The following is a 17,421-nucleotide window of genomic DNA, read 5'->3' as shown; positions in this document are numbered from 1 at the left end:
GAGCCGAAAGGGTCGTGAAGGAATTCCTCAGCCAGAAGTCAACTAACGAGATCGTAAGACATAAGATAAGGAAGATATTGTCGTCTGATAACGCGTTAGAAACGCAAAGCGTGCGATGCGCACGCTCCCATCGAGACCACCATACGTGCATGTATTGTAGGGGTGAGAAGAGGGTGAAAAACGGAAGCCAGGGTTAGATAGGAAGGGTGCAGTCGCCTCAGACGTCTGCTTGATCCTGTTCTACGAACCTTCCCTTCGAAACTTTTCGTTCGTTCGATTCTACCTTTGGTTCTTCCCTTTCGACGATGGCCCTCGACGTCACCGAGAAAAGCTACATCCTGGATGCAAGGAGCAACTACGAGGATGTGAGTAAAATTAATCGTTTAATCCTCACGAGAAATGGACATTGTGTTGCTGATAAAAGTAGGTGATTAACGATATACATGCTGATCGAAGGGTAACTCAATTACGGGGCGGAATATAGGATTTCGTCTAATGTGGTTTGCTCGGGATTTGTGCGATTGCCACGATTCCTCTTTATCGTCTCATTGATTTGATTGCAAAATTGATTAGGAAGGGTATCGTGATCTGATTGAATAACGGCAAGGATTTATTGGGAAAATCGATGTTTGATTGATAGCCCGTGGAAGACGTAGTTTGAAGAAGACGTAGTAGGTTTTTTTTTGTGAATTGTAATGCATTGTATAAATGTTTGAGTCATTTATGTGAATTGTAATGCATTGTACGTCTTTTTTCTCGTATTATCAGAAATTGCGTGGAAAGAATACTATATTGATAGTATTATATAACAGAAGTACTATTACAGTGCACTCACCTTAGGTTTAGAGGGGGTATGACAAATAATACAGTACTATTATTGCATTATTTTATGTTGTAATACTGTGTTACATTTTTATACACTCTTTAAACTTATAATAAATTATAATATACAGTATTAATATTATAAATATTTTATTACTATATTATTGTAAGAGTTATAATATGTATATTATTATTTCTTACACTTGAGTTTTTATCCTACACAAAGTGTAACAAACACAATAACAATATTTTTGTTCTGTTTTATAATACTAAATTTCGTAGCTTAATTAGAACCGGAGCTATAAAAGTAAGATTGCATACCGTAAAAAATGTAAGTGGGAAAGAGGTGGAGACGTGGGCGTGAAGAACAACATAATGGTCTCTAATTTATTTTCCCTTTTCCCAAGAAGGATGCAATAGACGAGATTTTCTTTTAATTAAATTTTATCAAGTTCTTTTCGCATTTTCTCGAATTATGGGGAGAAAATGTAGAAATCGTTGAGCTATTTATTATTAAAAGAAATGAAAATAAATTTGATGATTCAGAGTTGCGGTAAAAGAAAGGAGAAAAATCTATAACTCATCGCACACGTACAGTGGCTCACATTGAAAATCGTCCACCGCGCTTGAACGTGTATTAAATCTGTATATAAAACACGGTTGTAATGAACGTAATTCTGTTCTTAATTACTACATGGCAATGCAATCTGAAGATACATCGTTTTAAAATAAAGCTTTGCGCATTAAAGGAATATCAAGCAAACATTGAATTTAAATAAATTATAGTACAATATTTAATCTCGATTTCTCGTAGTATTCTCTGTATTATAAATCTATAGTTACATTGTAAATATTTTGTATAACAAATTCGTTTTATTATTATGAATTTATATTATTAATAATTTACTGCAAGTTGATTTTATTCGTTCTTGTGATTGTTTAAAAAATTGATAATTTTCAATGTAAGTCCCAGTAAGTTTTTAAAGAAGAGAGAAAATTAATTACTATAACTTTTCAATTTTATTATGAATTAAGTGTAGTTAATATCTTAAGATTCATTGTTTAATTACTAAAAAAAGTAAACAGGTAATTCTTCTAAAGAATATTTTTAGTAAGGGTTTATTCAATAATCGATAAAGAAATGATAAAAATTATGATTATAAAAATAAACTATATCATTTGTTCGATATAATTATTATTTTATATTTTGAAATATTCTTATCATACTTAATTTCGTTACTTAAGGATTACTTCATTTGCGAGATAAGTTCATGCTTTCAATTTTTGATGCACAGGCCGGCAGTCTCGGATCAGAGGAATCTTATGATGATATGAGGCAACTTGTCGGGGCAAGTAACTAATTATAAACTCATAAACATCCACAATTTAGTTAACAATTTAGTTATACTAATAGAAATAGTTTACATAATTTTTTATAATTAAAAACATTACGAAATACTATGGAGATCATTTTACTTATATTCGTAATTTGATTTGTAGGAGAAGAAGGAAGAATCCGGAAAATTCAATAGTCTACCATTGGCCAGTTTTAATTTCATCAATTCCATTATCGGCAGTGGTGTTATCGGTAATTCACAGGCTTATTAAAAATAACTCTTAAACACCGAAATACTATTAACAAATATACAAATTTTTTGTAATATAATTTGTTTATATCTCGACTATAAATTTGATCGAATGTTCCATTTTACAATTATCAGAACGAATGAAAATTATCGTTATCGGTATTACAATTGCTCATTATAATTAAACGCAGACTCTCATCTAAAGAGAAATTTTAATGACCTCTTCGCTTTTCTTCGGTTGTTAAAAGTATGCGCATTACAAATGTAGGTTGTTAAAATCAGGAAGTTTGGCCTTTAAATTTAGGGATTCGTATTAGTTCTGTTTTTTCAGGCAAAATTGTTGGCTCTGTGCCCGCCCTCTTGATCACAATATGCGATGAATGATTCATCGGGGTTTACTTATTTAAATACCGATCATTCTTAAACGAATTAAATTCAGATATTAAAATTAGAAATAAAATTCGGTGTTTAAGAAATATTCATCTTAATAATGCAAGGAAACTTAATTCTGAACATTCTTTTTAGGCATACCCTATGCTCTTCACCAGGCTGGATTTGGCCTTGGAATAGTATTATTAGTCGTGGTAGCGGGCCTTACTGATTACTCTTTAATTTTAATGGTCAGAAGTGGCCACATTTGTGGAGAAATGAGTTATCAAGGTTTAATGAGGGCTAGCTTTGGTCGCACCGGATTTTATATTCTTACCACTCTGCAGTTTATTTATCCATTCATAGGTAAATATGATATACTAAATATGTTATAATATATTCAATATGATATACTGAACATGATACACTCAATATAATTTACTGAATATAATATACTGAATATAATATATTGAATATAATGTACTCATTATAATATACTGAACATGATACACTCAATATAATTTACTGAATATAATATATTGAATATAATGTACTCAATATAATATAGTGAGCATAATACACTCAATATAATTTACTGAATATAATATACTCAATATAATATACTGAACATGATACACTCAATATAATTTACTGAATATAATATACTGAATATAATATATTGAATATAATGTACTCATTATAATATACTGAACATGATACACTCAATATAATTTACTGAATATAATATATTGAATATAATGTACTCAATATAATATAGTGAGCATAATACACTCAATATAATTTACTGAATATAATATACTGAATATAATATATTGAATATAATATACTCAATATAATATACTGAGCATAATACACTCAATATTATTTACTGAATATAATATACTCAATATAATATATTGAACATAATATATTCAATATAACATACTCAATATAATATACTCAATACATAGGTCATAATTAAATATATCCTTAATTCTATAAACTTGAATAGTGCAAGAGCTATATTTGTTAACTAGCCCTTTCTTTTCCAGCAATGGTCTCCTACAACGTCGTCGTCGGCGACACGGTGACTAAAGTGCTAATAAGGGTAACAGGAATGAGTGAGACGAGCATTTTTGCTCATCGTCAAGTGGTCATCTTCTTCGCGACGGTTTGCATCACTATACCATTGTGTCTTTATAGAAACGTAGCCCGTCTGGCCAAGATCTCTTTCCTCTCGTTGGTCTGCGTCGGTTTCATTCTCTTAGCTATCTTAATTCGGATGGGCACAATGTCCGCAATTGTGTGAGTGATCCAATCATTGTTTCCCTTTGACATCTTCATTGTGGGCATTCGTCGAATTACATCTAAAAATATAATCAAATTTGTACTAATTTGTTAATTGGATAAACTGGTACTTGAATGAACTGTTTATCTGAAAAAAGAATAACAGTATTGTTAATAATTATATATTAATAATTGTGTATTAAGAGTATTATTAATAACTATATATCAACAGTATTATTAATAACAATATATTACTAAAAAATAATAATGTAATTCAATACGACGTAACTTACAATGTCCGCGGCAAAGATGCTAAAGTTCTTCCTTCTTAAATAAGATTCTTTCTTCTCGTGAGACAAGCAGCTTTAATGTTCAAACAATAAAATTTTCCAGGCCAAGCCAAGAGGACAGCTGGCGATTCGCGAACTTCCGTGGCATTATCCCTTCCGTTGGAATCATGGCATTTGCCTTTATGTGCCATCATAATACTTTCCTTATCTACGAGTCCATAGAGAGGGCTACTCAACAGAAGTGGGACGTAGTCACTCATTGGTCACTCTTCACCTCGTTCTTGGTTGCCGCAGCTTTCGGGATTATTGGTTACGCCACCTTCACCGCTTACGTTCAGGGAGACCTTATGGAAAATTATTGTTGGGACGATGACTTAATGAATTTTGCGAGAGTCATGTTCAGTGGAACTATTCTTCTCACTTTTCCTATCGAATGCTTCGTCACTAGAGAAGTAAGTGTAATTTGGTGAGAGTAAGACCTGACATAATTATTAAGTATTTAATCTCATTATTAAGTTAATATATCCCAAGTTTAAAATAACTAGTAATATTATTTTACAGGTGATCCTAACAGCAATCAAAGGAACAGACGAACTCGAGGATCATACTGCATACGTTCCTAACTCGGACAGGAAGTATTTAATAATCACTCTGACAATAGTGATCGTGGCTTACCTGATCTCCATGTCCACGGATTGTCTAGGTGTTGTCTTAGAATTGAACGGCATCCTAGCAGCAGTACCTTTAGCCTACGTTCTTCCTGGACTCTGCTACCTCAAACTCGAAGAGGGACCAGTTCTCTCGCCCAAGAAACTCCCGGCTCTAGGTTTGATGACCGCTGGCGTATTTGCCGCTGTTTCCGGATTACTGCTCCTCATCGTGAACAGCGATACCTCCAGTTCCTGCGTACACGGAAAGGTAATGCCGTATTGTATCGACAACTCGAATAGCACGAGTTTTAATGCGACCTCGAAGATTACCGAAGCGATGTAACTTCCATGAGGAACACACGTAGGACACTGTTCTTGGGCAAAATAGTTTTGTACCTTCGAAGATGTGGTTGGAGTCGAGCTTGAGAAACAGAAACGCGTTTGTAGAACTGCTTCCATGTTTGTTTCACCCTCTTTCTGCGTTGCACTTTTGGAATTTAGGGTACCAAAAATATTAGCACGTTGACTGACATTTTACAATATTGTAAGTTATTGAGGACATAATTTAATTTGTAATTTAAATTTTACATTATTTTGTATATTAATAATGTTATTGTTTACTCTCTGTTAATAATCATATGAAATTTTTTAAGGTAATCTTGTTAATAGCCTCATAATAATTACCCCAGTAATTTCATTTAATTTTTCAGAATTATGTGATGGAATTAAATTTATGTTAGTCAACGTGTTAAAAGATTCTTTATTATTAAAATAGAGAAGATAGATTTTCTTTAAATTGAATAATTGAAAGCGACAAATTTCCCTCTTCACTTCTAACTGCATATATTTACGCAATAGGATACAGATGAGAATATTAAGATGAATATAAAAGTATTTGAAGTATCAAGCGTGAAGTTTCAAATGTAAGTCGAATACGAGGTACGTTGAAGATCGAGAAGCATCTATCTGTTGAATTTATCAGCATTTTATCTTGTTGAACGCGTGAAATGAAATATTTTTAAAATCAAACATTATAGACAATATCATAATATGCAGCTTGCGTTGCGTAGATTTTCTTTGATAATACAAGACTCTAAGGTTGTCTTGAACAGATAAACAAAGGTTGTTGCTATTAGGTTTGCAATTAATTTTAGTGTTTCCAAAATATGAGCTGAGTAAAACTCAGAATTTGCAAAATTGTAAAAAATATTTGGAAGATCAGAAATTTTTTTGAAACAACCCATTTTATCAGATAATTGTATATGAATCCTAAAAGATTAAAAGAGAGAAAAAATTGAAAATGAAATCATGTGAGACTACCTAAATTGATCACTGATATGCAACAATCTAATTGCAGTAATTGGTGATTTTTTAATTGATTCAATAATACACCAAAACATTTATATTTTGTGCAGTATGATTAACTAAAGGTCCATTGAATGTTTCATTTATAATTATGCAGAATTACTCAGCTCTTGTCAGTTGGAATTTATGCGTACCTGGATGAAAACTTATATAAAATATGTACAGTTAATCAAACGAATGAGTATCTTTATAATTGTCAGTACGACAGCTCTTTAGGAGAGGAATTGAATGATGATAAATTATTTGTATAAAACATTTAATTTCAAACAATATAAAGATTGGTGTAGGTATACCATCAAAGTAACAAGTTGGTAAATTAATTAGAATACAGTGTATATTTAATTGCTTGCGATGAAACGTGTCATGGCAGTGTAAAAGTGTTCCAACAAGGCAGGTTTTCTATTTAAAATTGAATTGCGTAGAGTATTTATTGATAAACATATAGCTGCCAAGAAATTACTATTTATAGAATCGCTAGCTCATTTCAATTACTTATTTTCTACACAATGAGAACTATTTTAGCTGACTTCAAACAAATTTTGATGAATTTAAAGAGAAAGACTATTTATTTAAAAAATGAAAATTCTATTCTTCCTTTTTGACAAATACACATTGAGTTGATATTTCAAATAATGCGACTACAGTGATGCATTTTGATGAAAGCATTATTTTCCCATCGACTCAATGTAACCAAAACTACAACTAATTGTTTATCGATAAGAATAATACTCATTATAGTTAAAAACCGAATGATATTAAGCCATTATTGACACTATTTTTCGAATCTTTATCGTAGGAGCATATTACGAACGATATGATGTAGAATATTACGATTTTGTATTAAAAAGAAGAAAAAAAAGTGTAATATAATAAATAACTATTTATTTGATATATATTGATATTTTTTATTCTGAAATAATTCATTTCATCGAGGATATTTGTTGAGAAAAGTAAATCTTTTTTTAATACAAAATCGAACCATTTGCTTTCTGGAAAAAGTTTAGGTGTATAAATATACAAAAGACGAAACATTGGAAAAACTGAAATAAGATAATTTCATCGTCCATGTTTTATACCATTACATTAATTTAAATTATAACTGGACTTTACAAAATTATGGCATATTACGTGTACGAATTAAATGTAAATCGGATCCAGCTTTAAAAAGGGCTCGGAAAATTTCGCGGGACTCGAATGCTCGAGTCTCCGGATTTGCCCGAATGTTTCCGATCCAATCCGAACCCTTTATCCGCGCATCGCTGAATATTATCTTGATTCAGATTTAAAAATATTTTGTCTTTTAGATGCGTTAAATCTTAAGAAGTGTGTGACGTATTAGGCCTAATAAGTATTATGTATCTAATATAAATGAACGCTAATTATTAGAAAGATGGCAAAAACAGAGACCACGATAACGAAAGTATTTAATGAAAATTAATAAGAGAATTATATTATTTAAATTATAATACAGTTGAAATTGTAAGAGTATGTACAAAAAATCTACCGGGTGTCCGTAAATTCTGTATATAATACGTATAATGTCTGTATCTAAATGTGTATTCAATTTTCTGCCTATCTGTGCATATATTATATAATATACACATAAAGTATTAAGGTGTGAGGGTATTACATTTTAAAAATTACAAATTGTCAGTGAAATATTATTTCTAATTCAATCAATTGAATTTTCAAATCATGATTTTTATTTTATTTCCATTTTATAAAAAAGACTTGAATGATCATTTTTTCATTAAGAACTTTAAAAAAAAGAAATGTAATACTTTCGTTCACGCTGATATACTAGACCACATATTTTGAAAATTAGCTAATACCAAAGACGAGTTTTTCGATTATAACTCTACACGAACTTTTTACATTATTCTGATGGATAGAATTGTTCTTAAACTAAGATCTCAATTTTTAACACTTCACATATATTACGTGTGTACAAGCGCGAGTGTATAAAAGTTTAGAGAATATAGACTAAAGTTAGCTTAGAATTTTTCGAGCATTGAAAAAGTTCGTAACGCTTAGAATAGCTTTAAAGCTTACGAAACTTTAGAACGATCTTTTACTATGTAAAACTTGCCAAAATTCGTAGCTGTTACTAAATTTGCCAAAACTCATAAAGTGATGTGCCGTAATGAAGTGTGATAAAATTTCGAAATTTTTCTTACAAAATTTTTATTTCAAAAAGGACTTTATTTGAGCCACGATTACTATTAGATCACCTTAATATAATTATGCACATCTTCTCAAATTCCCAAATTTTCAAACATCCAAATTTTTTAAATTGATTAAAAAATAATGTAATTTTTTTATTACATTTATTGTCCATTTAAATTAATTTAAATTACGAAGACTTCAAACATTTCGGAAATATACTCTGTAGTTAGATAGGGAACTCAAATGTGACTCTGATGCACAAGCTAAAACTTACTTTACGGACATTCGGTATATTTTTTAATAATTCAAAGAATATGTGCAACTAGAAGAAGCGTAGTCATTATATTGACAATCGTGTATCGCAGACCAACTAAGAGAAAGAAAAAAACAAAAGGACGATAATTTGAACCTACGATGAACAGACGAATAGATAAACGAAGCAGGTTCCTAATTCTCTGAAATAAATCAAAGGTCTTTCGTTAATAGTAATCATATTTTTCTATGATTGCTTCGCTCTGATCGCACGTTAAACAGCAAATTTTTGTACACATATACTTTCCATCGTCGCTTGTTTCTACAGCGATTAAATTCGAATCAAAATTTTACTCTTGAACTGATCGTTAAATAAGTTTTGCACACATTCTTTTATAGAACTATTTCTTGTAACAAAGAAATTTTTTCTAATATTTTTTTAATTGTATGAACAATGCACAAAAGTGAAATACTACGTAACTTGTATATAGATATTCTTTCTTCCTTGATATATAAAATAAATACAATAGTGCAATAATCAAGATTGTGATCGAACCCGTTAGACATAGGAAATTTCTTGAAATGTGTACATAGATTTTCCTTGCTACGAGTGTGATAAGATTTCACAGATGCTTTATTTTTTAAGACAGATACTTACAATCTAACGGGTTATGAGTAACTTTAGTGAAAATATGTAAGATTACTCTTCATTATTTTTTGCCTTCCACTGCTTATTTTAAACAGGAGTAATCAGTGAAATCCTGAAAAGTTAATATAATTAGTTTTCAATTTTACCATGATATTTTTTTAAGAACAATTATAATTGTACAGAGATGATGCAAAAATTTGGCAATTAATATATGAATATATAAATGGTTTAAAAATCTGATATTGAGAGAAAATTACAACTTTTACACTTTGAAAATATTTTACGTCTGAACAGTAACAGTTATCCGGCTGCAATTTACCTCAAATTATTCTATAAGTTCTCCCGAGTAAAATAACATAAGATTTTAATGTGTTATAACAATTAAAATGTGTTTAAATTACGTTCAAAGTGAAAAGAACAGCTGAAAGATACCAAGTCTTATTTGAATTTCAAATAAACTGAACATGCGCAGGTTATTTGAATTTCAAGTGAACTGAGCATGCGCAGACAGCGTTGCAATCAGACATTCGCGCCGTCAAATTCAAATATGATGAAATTATTTGCCTTACTTCTTTCCTTTTCTGTAAAAGGAATTTGTGTATTCCTGTAAATACAATTCATCTCTGTCAAGATTTATTTCCCCAGAACATGTAAAATATCTTCTGCGACACCGTAGGAATAACTTGTGTAATTAGGTTAACCTAAAGTAAAGAAATATGCTAACATTAATTTGAGGTTACAAAGAAATAAGCAAAGAGATCAAATTATTGATTCATGTTACGCTCCTATAACAGAACAGGTGCATTATAATTGTTGCCAGAAGATCCCTGGATACATGCAACTATATTTACTCTGTGATACCTGTACAGACAGTGTACTTGTATATGTTTCGTTGAAACGCGTCTATACTTAAAATACTCTATTGTAATGTTGACTGGACTAAAAAGAGTAAATTCGAATAATAAAAAAACAAATAAAGTATATCGAAATATACTCGCGCAGTTTTCTGCATACCTTTTCCATTTGAACTCTTTATCATAAAACTTGTTCTGTGTACAAAATCAATTACATTTCTGCACGATTTCTAAACGTATTTCCGAAAAAAAAATTCGAAAAATTAGTATTTATTTAATACTATAGGGGGCGTTGGCGTCTTATTCTCATTAATAGCCATTTTCCCTAGGGAAACCAGATTTGCACTTGAGTTGACTCGTGTGTACATACAAGTCAAACGAGTTTGAAAAACTTTGCTATTATTTTTGATTTTACGAAGTTAAAAATTGTGATTATGCACGTGGTTATGAAGGACAGTAACGTGAAAGAATACTTAGTATTTTTTAATTGTTAAAATCGAACGAAGCTTATATTTTTAAGAATTTATGAGCAATGGAAAATTTACCGTCTGACAGTATTTTACATCAAGCAATTACGGAAATTAACGAGCCGGTATTGTTTAAAAAAATATTGCAAGATTTAAAAGATGAGTATTCATGGAAACTATTTGATTGGAGTTTATTGGAGTTTGCTGAAAAAGTGGGAGACACTAAATTGCCCTTTCGAATTGGTTATAATGCTAGATCTACGGTAAATTATTATTTAAGCCTTTCTTTTTTATTTATATGCAATCTTGATATGATAAATTCTAAAATATTTTATTTTATAGAGTCCTCAATGGGAAGAAAATTGTTCTGTAATTTCTATGACATTATCAGAATTTATTAAGAATGTAAGTGTTAATGAAAATGACACAAAATGGTATTATTTTGATTATAAGTATATGCAAGAATGGTTCAAAAATAAGCCAGATATAATAAATTCAATAACTTGGAAAATGTTTGGTATCGATAAAGATGGTACCGATTCTACTCTTTGGATTGGAAATAAAGGTGCCCATACAAATTGCCATCAAGACTCTTATGGTTCTAATTTAGTAGCACAGATTCATGGAAGGTTGGTGATACTTAGTCTAATACTTTATTTTACTATACAAATTTGGATAGATTTAAATAAAGTTATTTCCAATGTGTTAGGAAGCAATGGTTACTGTTCCCTCCAGATTCAACCAGGTACCTCCAACCAACAAGAATTCCTTATGAAGAATCTACAGTGTACAGTAAATATAATTTCTTCTGTCCTACAGAAGACAATGAGATAAACATATTAAAAATACAGGAAAGACCAAAATTGGTAACTCTTGAACCAGGAGATGTGTTATTTGTTCCTCCTGGTTGGTGGCACTATGTTGAGTCGCTTGATCTTACTGTTAGTGTAAATGTATGGTTACCAGTAGAAACAGATCATATGTCACGAGTTAAAGAAGCTATTGTTAAACTGGTAATAGCAGGAATTGGAAAAAGTGTCTGTAATATGACCAATGAAGCTGAGTGTTCATTATCTGATTGCACAAATTTGGTAATTATATTGGGTGAACTATGTAATTTTTCTACATGCCAACATTGAGAATTAAAACTAATTTATTCCACAGCTAAACATTGCCCTTGAGCAGTACAAAAATATGGAAGCTGTAGAATCACCCTGTAAAAAGATGAAACATACTGCATGGACAGCAACAGATTTAGCAGCCCAATATCCAATATATGTAAAACTTCTTCATGAACTTGAAGCAACAGAGTTGGAACAATTTCTAAAAACGAACAGAAGAAGATTTTCTGAAAGTAGTGTTGAACTATTAAAAGATCAAGATGTACAAAATATATTTCCTAGAACTCAACAATTGTCTAAAGATATTGTTAATGCACTTTGTCATCCTGATGTTGTTAATAAAGTTACAGAATTACTTTTATCTTAAATGTATATATTTATCGTTTAAGAAATAGTAATTAAATATTTTTATAAGCTATTTTCGTTACAAATATTTAGAATTTATTCGATCTATGTTATACTTTTGTTGTTTGTTTACTGTTATTGTCCTTCATTGATCGGTATTGGTTAAGTTCGAAAACTTCAAGTGGCTCCACATCTTTTGTGTGTTTAGCATGTATAAATGTCAAATTGCATTGAGTAATAAAATTAACGAGCTTTACAATGGGATTACTGACGATACTTAAGAAACTGAAGCAGAAGGAGAAGGAAATGCGAATTTTAATGTTGTATGTATTTACTTTTCCATTTGTTTTAATGTTTATAGGTTAAAAAGGAGGTTACTTCTTGCATGAAATTTTATATATGTCTTTATAGAGGTTTGGACAATGCTGGTAAAACTACTGTCTTGAAAAGAATTAACGGAGAACCAATTGATACAATATCACCAACTCTAGGCTTTAACATTAAAACATTGGACCATCGTGGATACAAACTTAATATTTGGGATGTAGGTGGTCAGAAATCATTGCGTTCCTACTGGAGGAATTATTTTGAATCTACGGATGGCCTTGTGTGGGTGATTGATAGTGCAGATAAAAGAAGATTAGAAGATTGTAAAATAGAATTATACAAACTTCTACAAGAAGAAAGATTAGAAGGTGCAAGTCTGCTAATACTTGCGAATAAGCAAGATTTGCCTGGAGCATTATCTACAGCAGATATTGCAGAAATTTTGGAATTACCTAGTATTAAAACTCATCATTGGCAAATCTATAAATGTTCTGCAGTTACAGGAGAAAATCTTGTTGAGGGAATAAATTGGATTGTCGATGACATTTCTGCAAGGATATTTTATATAGATTAAGAATAAGGAATGTACTAAGTCATGTAACTAAAATTATTAGTATTTTTATTCTTTTTATAAAGCATTTGTCTCCTTCTTTTAAACGACTAAACTATAATATTATTGTACTTTATTTAAATTATTATAGCTATAGAATTATAACAATAAAATAAAATTTAGCATGTATTTTTTTAATATTTGTTAATATAATACTTCAGTTTTCTATTTTTTCGTTTTCTTCTTCACTTTTGTCCTCGCTTCTTTTTTCGGACTAGTTGCTTTTTTCTTCTTGGCAGGTTTTTCCGGTGGCAGTTTGGTATCCGGAAAATGTTTCATATAAGTTGATTTCAATAATCCTTGATCAACAGAATGTCTTGTAGCAGCGAATGCGCCCATTAATTCACGGATAAGAGATTGCGATAACTTTAGTTTGAAGTCCTTGACTAACTCCACAAACTTTCCTATACAGTTTAAAACAATATGAATTTAAGACATATATATATATGTTACTTTTAGGTACCTCTCGAAATAACATTATCCTCAAGTGATAGCACGAAGTGGCCAAAATTCCTGCGACGTCGTTTATTTTTGGGTTTCATTGCTTCAAAGTTTGCCCTCTTCAAAAGTATCGCTTTCACATCTGGGCCTTCTACTTTGTAATTGCTAAATATTCCTCCAAGTTTGATTTGAAGCCACGGTTTGCTATCTTTGATTGCCTGAAGATCCGGTAATATATCTTTGTTTGCCCAAATGTTTGTAAGGTCTAAAACTTGTAGTTGACTCTCCGGAGCTTTGTCTGGGGTGAGTGCTTTGACAAGAGCCAATGCACCCTCCGCTTTGAAAGGGTTGTCCCCAAAATATATTTCTTCTAACACATCGTTTCTTGACAAACTTCTTGCTATGAGGTCTATATCCTCATTATAGAATCGATTCCCTAGAAATAAAATCTGTCAACTGTAGTTACATAAATGTTAAAAGTCATTTTTAGAAAAACATATTACCACTTAAATCTAATTTTTTCAGTGCAAGCGAACGTTGCAATAATCGACGCAGATGCGGCACGCATTCTTTGCCTAACGCGTTCCAGGATAAGTCAAGATCCACCAGGGCTTCGTTACTCTCTAGTGCTCTGCACATCTTCCTCCAGGTGTCTGCAGTGTATAAGGAATTCCACGAGAGATCTAAATATTGCAGCATGTACGAAGAGAGCAACTTCTGTAACGTGTCTGCACAAGATTCGTCGAGATGATTGTTGTTCAAAGAGAGGTTGTGAATACTCTCGTTGTTGCTCATAGCACTTGCAATGTGATCGAGCCCCTCGCTTCCAATGTTGCAATTGGAAAGATCTAGTGTCGTTAAGGTTACGTTCCTCGTGAGTCCATCGTAAAGCTTCGCTGCACCTTTTGGCCCGATTTGACATCCGGCTAACAGTAGAGTAGTTATTACATTATTTGTCCTCAGCAAGTCATTCAGGTGATAGCAGGCGTCCTCTGATAGCCAGTTACCCTTCAAGATGTAATTAAACAGATTTGTTCTTAAAGTATTAACGGGCTTTTAAAAGAATCCAAATGAGGTTACCGTAAGATCAACAGTTTCCACTGAATGATTTTTCATGAGAGCCTCGCAGAGAGGTCTTATAATGCGAGAGTTCACACCATAGTACTGTAAGCTGATCTTATCAGACATAAACATGGTTTTCAACGATCGTATAGGTCGGATGCCCGACATTTTAATGAGATCTTCAAACTTTTGTACACCATCTTCTGGATAAATTGCCTGATACTCTTGAGTGGTCCAAAAGGCTGGTACCAAGCCGGGATCGTCGGGTATCGGGAATTTTGTATACAGATTGTGCAATTTCAATTGAGAGTCACTGATGTCGATATCCTTGAGGCAAGGATGGGTAGAACTTTCGGTGGACAATTTCGAGGAAACTGAAGAAACTTCTTCAGGGGTGATCAGTGTTGATCTCGAGACATCTTTTTCTCTTCTTATCTGCAAATTTTATGTACGATTATTTATCAATTTAATTAACGAGTACGAGAGTTCTTTAATCGAGCTATGGTTACCGAAACTAGATACCAAACTACGATTACCGAAATACGGTTACCAAAATAGAATTACACCAATCAATTCCCGTAAAAATTCCTTCTTCGCTTCGGCTGCAACCGTCAGTCTATCGGTTCTTCGCTCCTCGAATTGTGCCATTAAATCAGCGTATATATCTACTTCTTCCACTTCGTCTTCAGCTTCTTCTTCCTCCTCCTCTTCTTCTTCGTCATCTTCTGGAATTCCTTCCTCGTATTCACCATAGTCTGAGTAATAATCCGATAATTTAGTTAAATAATCGTCTTCGACGTCCGTCTGAAATGCGAATTATTTGGTTGTTAAGGAAAAAATCAAGAAGAAATTGTAGCGTTACTTCGTATTCTCCGTAAGGTTCCATTTTTGGGAGAGTCTCTAGTAGGAGCAAGAATAATGCTAAATTTCTACGTAGGTAAATTAGTTCTGTAAATAGTTTAAAGTTTAAATTGCAAGGAGACAAGGTAAGTAGCTTACTTCAGTTTGGAGGCTGTAGGAGCAAACTTTAGGTGTGTGAAGGAATTTCGGATTTTTAAATTTTCAAATTTCCAAATTTTGGAATTTCGGATTTTTAAATTTTCAAATTTCCAAATTTTGGAATTTCGGATTTTTAAATTTTCAAATTTACAAATTTACAAATTTACAAATTTCGGAATTTCGGAATTTTGGGATTTTGGAATTTTGGAATTTTCAAATTTTCAAATTTCCAAATTCCCAAATTCCCAAATTCCCAAATTTCTAAATTTCCAAATCTCTGAATTTCCCAATTTCCAAATTTCCAAATTTCCAAATTTCCAAATTTCCAAATTCCCAAATTCCCAAATTCCCAAATTTCCAAATCGCCAAATCTCCACATCCCTAAACTCTCAAATTCCCAAATTCCCAAATCCCCAAATTTCTAAATTTCAAAATCCCTAAGTCTCCAAACCAAAAATTTTCGTATTTCCTAACCTTGAAATCCCCACATCCCCAAATTCCCAAATCCCCAAATCTCCTCACCTCCAAACTCCTCAAATCCCAAATATCCAAATTTCCAAACTCTCCAAATCCCAAATTTCCAAATTTGAAATCACCGTTAATGTCTTCCCAGAATGCCCTACTTGCATCATGGCTCCCGAAGACGCGGTTCACACGGGCCTTATTCGGCCACCGTTGGCTGACTCATTTACCGGGTATTCGTCAAGTGGTTCTTCTGGGCCATTGTATTGTAATTTCGGCAGATCGTTCATTTAACGGTCACGCGGGTGTACGCGGCTCGTGTGTCGTGGTCAAGATCGCCCGATGGCCACCGGTGCTTGTCTCGGTCACGAAATTGCTCGCACACAGGGTCTTTGTTAATCTCAGACGCGCTTTCGATGTTAATGAACACTGTATTATCCCCAATGAAACGATCTATTGAAATTCTTGGCTGGTTTGCAGGCAACGGGCAAGAACTTGCAAGATGGGGTCCATATTCTTACAAGGCGATCGGTGAGTTTTTGGTTCTCTGAAAATATTGATATTGATGCATAAATTTAACTAAAACAGTTTATAATGATTTATGAGGCGCCTTTAATATTTTTGTTAAACTGTATAATTTTGACACGTGGAAAATTTGATGTAGTTTGATGATATAATTGTTGTAAAGTAACGGTAGATTTGAAATTTAAAATTTGAGATGTTCATATAAATATTTTATCAGTATTATGAGTTAAGAATGATTAGTATTCCGTTAGTGTTTAAACAAACAAGCAATAAGTTTGTAGATCAGCATTTTTGTATATTTAATTTTTACTTAAATATAATTTTAAAATAAGTACTTTGAAATAGTAACTGAATATACTGTTTTTAAAATTCCCGCCTTTTTGACGCCATCTAGCAGTGAAGTGCTCAAGCTTGTCGTCGAAAACTCAGTCGGTAACGAGTGACTCCTTAATTTAGTTACTGTCTGTCACCGCCAGATGGCGTAACGAATTCTTTTTAAAAATATGTGACGAACTTTCGAATGCAATTAATTTTTTCGATTCATTAACGCTTGAAAATCACTGGAGAGTCAATTTAAAAATGCTATTTAAAGTATATCGTTGTTCAACAAGTTAATATTTCTTGTGATACACTGTTTTAATTTAGTCCGATTAGTTCCGGGGTTCACCGCTAGATGGATGGCAATTCTGATGTCCATAAAATGCACTTTTTGCAATTTTCGTTTTTAACGCACTTATGCAAATATTGTTGAATTAATTATGTATTATTTAAG

At 32.1% G+C, this 17,421-nt stretch overlaps 4 protein-coding genes across 9 annotated transcripts; 3 read left to right on the top strand and 1 right to left on the bottom strand.

The window, feature by feature from the left end:
- Positions 1–225: 225 nt before the first annotated feature.
- On the top strand, positions 226–10,429 carry LOC100877406 (putative sodium-coupled neutral amino acid transporter 11). 2 transcript variants are annotated; one of them, XM_012289771.2, is made up of 7 exons: positions 226–365; positions 2,118–2,171; positions 2,323–2,410; positions 2,934–3,143; positions 3,830–4,082; positions 4,458–4,806; positions 4,916–10,429. In XM_012289771.2, the coding sequence occupies exons 1-7, from the start codon at positions 306–308 to the stop codon at positions 5,345–5,347; spliced, it is 1,446 nt and encodes a 481-aa protein (XP_012145161.1). In that variant the 5' UTR covers positions 226–305; the 3' UTR covers positions 5,348–10,429. The 2 variants fall into 2 exon arrangements, with proteins under 2 accessions (XP_012145161.1, XP_012145162.1); XM_012289772.2 differs by lacking the exon at positions 2,118–2,171 and having other exon boundaries at positions 255–365.
- Positions 10,430–10,613: 184 nt separating this feature from the next.
- On the top strand, positions 10,614–12,309 carry HSPBAP1 (HSPB1 associated protein 1). Its single transcript, XM_003705189.3, has 4 exons — positions 10,614–11,020; positions 11,100–11,386; positions 11,467–11,848; positions 11,922–12,309. Exons 1-4 carry the CDS (start codon positions 10,823–10,825, stop codon positions 12,243–12,245), a joined length of 1,191 nt encoding a protein of 396 aa, XP_003705237.1. The 5' UTR covers positions 10,614–10,822; the 3' UTR covers positions 12,246–12,309.
- Positions 12,310–12,403: 94 nt separating this feature from the next.
- On the top strand, positions 12,404–13,172 carry Arl2 (ADP ribosylation factor-like 2). Its single transcript, XM_003705136.3, has 2 exons — positions 12,404–12,546; positions 12,635–13,172. Exons 1-2 carry the CDS (start codon positions 12,482–12,484, stop codon positions 13,122–13,124), a joined length of 555 nt encoding a protein of 184 aa, XP_003705184.1. The 5' UTR covers positions 12,404–12,481; the 3' UTR covers positions 13,125–13,172.
- A 101-nt stretch (positions 13,173–13,273) lies between these two features.
- Positions 13,274–16,642, bottom strand: LOC100877744 (uncharacterized). 5 transcript variants are annotated; one of them, XM_012289773.2, is made up of 6 exons: positions 16,259–16,642; positions 15,228–15,467; positions 14,682–15,098; positions 14,105–14,609; positions 13,624–14,037; positions 13,274–13,564 (listed from the first exon to the last, which is right to left on the bottom strand). In XM_012289773.2, exons 1-6 carry the CDS (start codon positions 16,292–16,294, stop codon positions 13,326–13,328), a joined length of 1,851 nt encoding a protein of 616 aa, XP_012145163.1. In that variant the 5' UTR covers positions 16,295–16,642; the 3' UTR covers positions 13,274–13,325. The 5 variants fall into 5 exon arrangements, with proteins under 5 accessions (XP_012145163.1, XP_012145164.1, XP_076392050.1 ...); XM_012289774.2 differs by having other exon boundaries at positions 16,185–16,640; XM_076535935.1 differs by having other exon boundaries at positions 15,228–15,418; positions 16,185–16,640.
- Between the last annotated feature and the right edge of the window lie 779 nt (positions 16,643–17,421).

Source organism: Megachile rotundata, chromosome 10 (genome assembly GCF_050947335.1).
Source record: "Megachile rotundata isolate GNS110a chromosome 10, iyMegRotu1, whole genome shotgun sequence".
Classification (NCBI taxonomy): Eukaryota; Metazoa; Arthropoda; class Insecta; order Hymenoptera; family Megachilidae; genus Megachile; species Megachile rotundata.
This window is presented reverse-complemented; position numbering and strand designations above follow the sequence as displayed.

What these genes read in the sequence shown, in the direction of transcription:
- LOC100877406 (XM_012289771.2), top strand. Translation starts at nt 306, where the DNA reads ATGGCCCTCGACGTCACCGAGAAAAGCTACATCCTGGATGCAAGGAGC. An exon ending in ATATGAGGCAACTTGTCGGG is followed by an intron (nt 2,172 to 2,322) that starts GCAAGTAACTAA and finishes TTTGATTTGTAG; the next exon opens with GAGAAGAAGGAAGAATCCGG. An exon ending in TATCGGCAGTGGTGTTATCG is followed by an intron (nt 2,411 to 2,933) that starts GTAATTCACAGG and finishes CATTCTTTTTAG; the next exon opens with GCATACCCTATGCTCTTCAC.
- HSPBAP1 (XM_003705189.3), top strand. Translation starts at nt 10,823, where the DNA reads ATGGAAAATTTACCGTCTGACAGTATTTTACATCAAGCAATTACGGAA. An exon ending in GTTATAATGCTAGATCTACG is followed by an intron (nt 11,021 to 11,099) that starts GTAAATTATTAT and finishes TTTATTTTATAG; the next exon opens with AGTCCTCAATGGGAAGAAAA. An exon ending in GTAGCACAGATTCATGGAAG is followed by an intron (nt 11,387 to 11,466) that starts GTTGGTGATACT and finishes CCAATGTGTTAG; the next exon opens with GAAGCAATGGTTACTGTTCC.
- Arl2 (XM_003705136.3), top strand. Translation starts at nt 12,482, where the DNA reads ATGGGATTACTGACGATACTTAAGAAACTGAAGCAGAAGGAGAAGGAA. An exon ending in GAAATGCGAATTTTAATGTT is followed by an intron (nt 12,547 to 12,634) that starts GTATGTATTTAC and finishes ATGTCTTTATAG; the next exon opens with AGGTTTGGACAATGCTGGTA.
- LOC100877744 (XM_012289773.2), bottom strand. Translation starts at nt 16,294, where the DNA reads ATGATGCAAGTAGGGCATTCTGGGAAGACATTAACG. An exon ending in TTTTACGGGAATTGATTGGT is followed by an intron (nt 15,099 to 15,227) that starts GTAATTCTATTT and finishes TAAAATTTGCAG; the next exon opens with ATAAGAAGAGAAAAAGATGT. An exon ending in GGATAATGTTATTTCGAGAG is followed by an intron (nt 13,565 to 13,623) that starts GTACCTAAAAGT and finishes TAAACTGTATAG; the next exon opens with GAAAGTTTGTGGAGTTAGTC.